Source organism: Silene latifolia, chromosome 3 (genome assembly GCF_048544455.1).
Source record: "Silene latifolia isolate original U9 population chromosome 3, ASM4854445v1, whole genome shotgun sequence".
Taxonomy (NCBI): domain Eukaryota; kingdom Viridiplantae; phylum Streptophyta; class Magnoliopsida; order Caryophyllales; family Caryophyllaceae; genus Silene; species Silene latifolia.
Genome location: NC_133528.1, coordinates 28075421 through 28082771, shown reverse-complemented (window position 1 = coordinate 28082771; position 7351 = coordinate 28075421). Strand labels below are relative to the sequence as shown.

Below are 7351 nucleotides of genomic sequence, written 5' to 3'. Positions count from 1 at the left end.
TCATTTTTGTAGAAAACAATTTGTAATCATCATTATTTTGCCTGCAGGCGTGGGTGTACTCTTAGTTCCCTGGCTTTGCGCCCACGAGGGCGGCGGACGTACCGAGAGCGTACCCTGTCGTGAGGGACTGGGTAGTGTGTCGTCAGAAGAGCCAGCGGTCTTCTTATGATGTTTGTCGGAGGGGCGTGAATGCCTTGAGTTTAGACAGCATAAATGTCTTTTGATCTTCATTTTATTTTTCCTTTATTTAGAGACGATCATAGGAATGACCCCTCGTTTTCTTGCTTTAGTGGGTGCCCAGGCCCTGGGAGAGCTACTCTGGGGATCCAGCTTTTATGGCTGAGGTTCTCCATCTCCGGAGTTCGAGTAGGTTGCTGTTGACAAAGTGGTATCAGAGCGACGATTTTGGAACCTGTAACTAATGAACCCAATGAACTTAGAGAGTCAAAATAAAATGAACCTGGGTAGAAGTTGTTAGGAGCTAATGCAAAGACTTGGGAGACGTCCTAAAATCACGATCTCGCCCTATAACTTTGAACCGGCCAATATGGGGTGTGTCTCGGGATCGTTTGTGTTTATCTTGTATGTGGCATGTCTATATAGAAAAGTTGTTGTGTGAATTGGTGGATGAATTCCTGTGGAGTATGGAGGATGTTGTGGTGAAAGGTGATAAGTAATATGAGTATATATGTTGACTGAATGACGGAATTGCATGATAGATGATTTCTAATGTGGCTATTAGAAACATGTGAATAGGATGTTGTTTGTAATATATATACACGTTTGTTTGTTGTTATATATATATATATATATATAAAGTTGGTTAGGAAAGTGTTGAGAAAAGCATGCGGGTAGTATATGAGTTAACATGACTCGATCGAGTGGGGGGCACTCGATCGAGTGGGTGTGATTTGATTGAGTGGGGTGTTTTTCGTTTCTGGACAGTGTACTATTTTTGGGCAATCGATCGAGTAGGTAGGGGCACTCGATCGAGTAATTATGTGGCTCAATCGAGTGAGGTCTTGGATGCATTCTGGTAAGGTTCTGGATTCGAGGCACTCGATCGAGTAAGTGGGCAACTCGATCGAGTGGCCTCAACTCGATCGAGTGGGTTGTGTTACTTGATTGAGTAGGTTCGGTCATATACGTTTTTGAGATATGGGGTGTGTGTTTATGTTTCCCTTTCTCTTATATAGTTTCAAGATGTCGCCAAAGAGAAACGAGTTGTATGATAGGGCTGAGAACATGAGTATTGATGCATAGTTAAGATGCTAGAGCATCAAGATGCTCTCACTGATGCTCTAAAGAAGTTTGGGAAATATAAGGAGGCTAGAGTGGATTTCGCTAAAATGAGTATTAACATCGCTCGTTTCAACCCGAAAGAGTACATGGGTACAGGTGCGCCAATCTTGCTTGATAATTGGCATAGAGAGATGGAAAAGATTTTGAGCGTGGTTCATTTCCTCGAGGACTTTAGAGTGGAACAGGCTGCATTCTACTTGGGGGATGCGGCTTGAGAGTGGTGGGTCAAGGTTAAGGAGAGTGCCTTGGACTTATATGTGAAACAAGGGATGTCTGCTATACCTTGGAGTGAGTTCAAGAGGGCTATACGTTGAGAGTTTATACCGGAACATGTCCGTAGTAAGTTGAGGGAGGAATTTGATAACTTTAAGATGGCTCCAGATATGACAGTAGCTGAGTACTATCACAAGTTTAATGAGAAGTCTAGGTATGTAGAGGATATGTGGCTGAGTCAGGAGAACTTGGCATTGAGGTTTGAGAAGGTTTTGACACCCAAGATCATAGAGAAACTGCCTGTAGGAGTCCTTACTGATATTAAGGAGGTATATGAGCGTGTTGGAAGAGCTGAGAGGTTGGTAGAGATGGCTAAGGAGAATAGGAAGAGAGCTTCTGAGAAGAGGAAGGCTGAGAGTGAGGGTGGTGGTCAGTCTAGTTACAAGAGGGGTGACCATAACCAGGTAAGAGCTTACTCTTCGGGATCAGGGTTCAGTGGTGGAGCTTCTTATGGGCGTGGCCGCGGTGGTGGTGGTAGCAGCTGGGGGTTATCTTGATTTAACTGTGGCGGTGTGGGCCACAAGAGACATAAGTGTACCAGTGCAGCGGCCAGGGGTTTTCAGAGGCAGTCATAAGGGATTTTCTCTCAGGGTCTGTCGCAGAGTTATGCTAGTAACAGGCCGGCTGGGTCATGGAACAATCAGGGTGGTCAGTCAACAAAAACAGTGGGGCTATAACTGCAATGTCGGTAATTCATATAAAAGACCGCCGATGAACAACAACCAGGGGTCCGCTGTTAAGCCGTCTACTTCTGCCAGTACTGTCTAGGGAGGTGGATAGAAGACAATGGTAAGCTTTTCATGATGGAGAAGAAAGTAGCCGAGGATGATGCTCACGCAATCACGGGTACTTTTCTTGTTAATGGAGTCTTTACCTTTGTTTTGTTTGATTTGGGGGCGTCACAATCGTTTGTATCATCGAGTCATGCTAAGCTTTTGGGTTTGAGAGAGTTTGAGTCTGTGCAAGAGGAAGTCTTTATACCGTCTGGCGAGTCTGTATCTTGTGGGAGGTTGTATAAGGGTGTGTCTATAATAGTTGGGCAGGTTGACCTACCAGTGGACTTGTTAGAGTTTCCTATGGATGGTTTTGAGATGATAGTTTGCATGGATTGTTGGGTAAGTATAAGGCTAGAATAGACTGTCACCAAAAGAGAGTCTCTTTGAGAGGTCCTAAGAGAGTTAGTGTATCTTATCATGGGTTTGTTGTCAAACCCAAAGTCAAAGTGATTGCAGCAGTGACATTGAAGTCTTATCTGAGGAAGGAGTGTCCATTGATCTTATGCCATGTGAGAGACCATAGTATGGTGAGTCTGACAGTTTAGCAGATACTAGTGGTGGAAGAGTTTTCAGATGCTTTTCCGGATGAGATACCAGGTTTATCACCAAAGAGGGAGATAGATTTCAGTGTGGAGCTGAAACTAGGGACGGGACCAATCTCTAAGGCCCCGTACCGCATGGGTCCTAAGGAGTTAGAGGAGCTGAAGAAATAACTGGATGATTTGATTGATAAGGGATACATTACACCTAGTGTATCACCATGGGGAGCACCGGTTCCGTTTATGGAAAAAAAGATGAGATTTTGAGGCTATGCATCGATTACAAAGAGCTGAACAGGGTTACAGTGAAGAACAAGTATCCTTTGTCAAGGATAGGTGATCTGTTTGATCAGCTGAACGAGCCAGCGGTCTTTTCTAAGATTGATTTGAGGTCGGGTTACCATCAAGTGAAGATTCGGGATGAGGATATACCGAAGACAGCTTTTACATCGAGGTATGGTCACTATGAGTATTTTGTAATGCCTTTTGGGTTATCTAATGCACCTGCAGTGTTTATGGATTTGATGAACCGGGTCTTCAGTCAGTTTTTGAATCGGTTTGTGGTGGTCTTCATCGATGATATCTTAGTCTATTCTAAGACTAAGGAGGAGCATGAGGAGCACTTGAGGATAGTGTTGCAGACTTTGTGTGACAATCAGCTATATGCAAAGTTGTCTATGTGTGAGTTCTGGCTCGAAGAGGTTGCCTTTCTGGGGCATGTGATTTCAAAAAAGGGTGTAGCCGTGGATCCAACAAAGATAGAGGCAGTTACTCGGTGGGAAGAACCGAAAAATGTGGCAGAGATCAAGAATTTCTTGGGTTTGGCAGGGTACTACCGTCGGTTTGTGAAAGACTTTTCCAAGATAGCCAGACCTATGACAGCGTTGATGAAGAAAGAGAACAGGTTTCGTTGGGATGGAGGTTGTGAGACGGCGTTCCAAACATTAAATGAGTGTTTGACCATAGCTCCAGTCGTAGCATTACCTGAAGGGTGTGAGAACTTTGAGGTATATAAAGATGCTTCAAAGAACGGTTTAGGATGTGTGTTGATGCAGAACGGGAAATTAATTGCCTATGCTTCTAGGCAATTGAACCTTTATGAGGAGAAATATCCGACACATGATCTGGAGTTGGGTGCAGTTGTGTTTGCTCTCAAGATTTGGAGGCACTACCATTACGAGACGTCCTTTAAGGTGTTTCCAGATCACAAGAGTCTCAAGTACATCTTCACTCAAAAGGAGCTGAACATGCGACAGAGGAGGCGGATGGAGTTTATTGGGGATTATAACATGGATATTATATACCATGAAGGGAAGGCAAACGTGGTTGCTGATGTGCTGAGCAGGAAGAGTGTGCATTCTCTATGCATAGTAATGTCTTTAATGAGGTTGAGAGATGAGGTGGGGAAGATGGGGATACATATGATACAGAAAGGGGATGCTAGAGGGGACTTGAAAGTGGAGCCAAATCTTTATGATGATATTCGCAGGAAACGAGTTTTGGATCCTAAGATTGAGGAGTGGATAGCTGGAGTAGAGAAAGGGACAGTGTCTCGATTCTCTATTCATACAGATGGCAGTGTGAGATTTGATGGAAGGTGGTGTGTACCTAATGATGAGGAATTGAGGAAAATGATTATGACAGAGGCTCATTCCACACCATATTCGGTACATCCAGGTGGTGACAAGTTGTATAAATATTTGAAGAAGACTTTCCTGTGGCCTGGGATAAAAAAAGGAGACAGCTGAGTTCGTGGCTCGATGTTTGACATGTCAGAGGGTTAAGGTAGAGCAGCGACGACCATAAGGTAAGATTCAGTGTCTTGAGGTACCTGAGTGAAAATGGGAATCTATCTCTATGGATTTTATAGTGGGTTTGCCGAGGAGTCAACAGAGTAATAACATGATATGGGTAATAGTTGATCGGTTGACCAAGTCAGCTCACTTTGTTCCGATGAAAGATACTTGGACCAAGATATAGTTAGCTTTGGCTTATAGGAAGCTTTTAAAAAATTAGAAAATTATATAAATAATTGTTAAAAAAATTTAGGAAAAATATCCAGTTTTTTTTAAAACATAAATATTTTGATTTTTATAAATAATTTAAAATATTTTCTTATTGATGTTAATTCATTTTAAATTTTAATTTCATTTGTTAACTTTTAATTTTATATTTTGTAAAATGTATAATCAATTAAAATTTTGTAATGAGATGAATTGAATTTCTCATGAGATTTTAGGTAAGGGGCTTAATTTCACTTTCTGTAGAACTAATGGGGTCTAATCTTTACAATCTAAACTTAAGGTGTTTAATCTCACAATTAGTGAATTACCACTTTCGCGATTTTCATAGGAGACCATCTTATAGAAAAATTTGTGACCATACAAACGCTCATATTGTTTACTAATTTTGTTACAAAATCAATTAAAATCCAGTGATATAATCTCCTTGAAAATATCTTGTAAGAATATTATCTTAATGTAGTAAAAATAGGAAAGAGACATGCAGTTCCACCATTTATGGAACATTTGTGGATGTATTTCCTTTTTTTCTTCTTTTATTTTAATGCAAGAAATCTATTTTGATTTTGTGCAAGAAATCTCTTTTGACTTCGTCATTATTGTTCAATGGAAAAATGTTTGTAACTCCTTGCCAAATAAATACATGTTCAAGTTCACATGCAAATCACCATCTGTTTATTAACCAGGTTTATGCGCCTTGTATCACCTTCAATTCAAACACACTTCTAAACTTCAGTTGCACCAATCGTTACACAATAATTTCACCCTTCTTTTGTAATTGAACCAAAACAATGTCTTCAAGCATTGAAACTCACATTTTAATGGTCTCATTATTTTATCAAGGGCACATAAATCCCATGCTCCGTTTTGCTAAGCTTCTTAACTCAAAAGGCATCCATGTAACCCTGGCCACAACTGAACACGCACGCAACCGCATGCAAAACGGGTCATGGCAATCTGATAACCTCATAGACTATGAGTATTTCGGAGATGGACTTGAGATGGATGTTAACCGCGACAAGAACCTAGACATTTTATTAGGAGAGTACCTTCCAAGAGATGGAGCGAAAAATCTTTCAAGTTTAATTGATTTTCTCCAAGGTAAGGGCAAAAAGTTCTCATGCATCATTGGTAATTGTTTTGTACCATGGGTAGCCAGTGTTTCAAAGACCTATAATATCCCTTGTGGTATGTTATGGGTCCAATCTTGTGCAACATATACTATATCCTACCATTATTTCAAAAATTCACCTAATTTTCCATCATTAAGTGACCCAAATAACATAGTTGAGATACAAGGGTTGCCCTTGCTTAAGGTGGGTGATCTTCCAACTTATGTCCTTCCGTCAACCCCTCCCCATTTTCGGAACGTGGTCAAATCAACAATCAATACCCTAGATCAATTTGATTGGATTTTTGGAAGTTCATTCCAAGAAATAGAGGAAACTTTTGTAAACTGTATGGCTAATTACAAGCCAATTAGCTTAATTGGACCATTAGTCCCACCAACAATGTTTGAAAAACAAGAACACGAAAAAGATGATAATGAACTTTGCATGAATTGGCTTGACAAGCAAACCCCATCATCAGTCATATATATCGCCTTAGGAAGTATTTCCGTTCTATCACAAGGCGAGACTGAAGCAATAGCGTCGGTATTAGAGAAAGACACCCAAAGACACTTTTTATGGGTTAGAAAAGAAGCCGAAAATGGGTGGGGGAGGAAAATGGGAGAGTTACCAAATGAGTTTTCAGAGAAGACTAAAGATAGGGGTTTAATAGTGCCATGGTGTTGTCAAGAAAAAGTATTGATGCACCCATCTATAAACTGCTTTTTAACACATTGTGGTTGGAACTCGACATTAGAAGCTATAACCGGGGGTATACCGGTCATAGCGTACCCAGATTGGACCGACCAAGTGACAAATGCTAAGCTCCTGGTGGACGTGTTCAAGGTTGGTGTAAGGATGAGAAAGTGTGACAAAAATGGAGAACTTGAGAAAAAGGAGGTTGAGAGGTGTATTTTTGAGGTTACCCAAGGACCAAATGCTCTGTATATGAAGAATCAGGCTATCATGTGGAAAAAGGCGGCTAAAGATGCAATTTTTCCCAATGGCTCTTCTTATAAGATCATCGACAATTTTATCAATGAAATTAAAGGCAATGTTGCTTGAATTAAGTGATTCAGAATTTATAAGGACATCGTGTATTTTGCTTGTTGTATGAGCGTTTTATCAATGGGTTGAGAACAAATGTATTGATAAAATAGATATGTTAAGTAATAATGATTGAAATAGTCCTAAAAGAGAAAATAAACTCACTTCTAGACTTGTAGTGTAGTACTTATTTGTCTTCAAATATTAGAGAATCTCATACTTCACATGCATGCATTAGCTTAATTATTTTGATTTTTCAAACAAATACGGCCCAAACCAAACAT

General features: G+C 40.5%; 1 protein-coding gene across 1 annotated transcript; it reads left to right on the top strand.

Moving 5' to 3' along the window:
• The first annotated feature begins 5702 nt into the window (after window positions 1-5702).
• On the top strand, window positions 5703-7085 carry LOC141648879 (UDP-glycosyltransferase 84B2-like). The gene has a single exon (XM_074457588.1). It carries the CDS (start codon window positions 5703-5705, stop codon window positions 7083-7085), a length of 1383 nt encoding a protein of 460 aa, XP_074313689.1.
• The last annotated feature ends 266 nt before the right edge of the window (window positions 7086-7351 follow it).

Excerpts from the sequence above, each read along its gene's own strand:
- LOC141648879 (XM_074457588.1), top strand. The coding sequence starts at position 5,703 with ATGTCTTCAAGCATTGAAACTCACATTTTAATGGTCTCATTATTTTAT.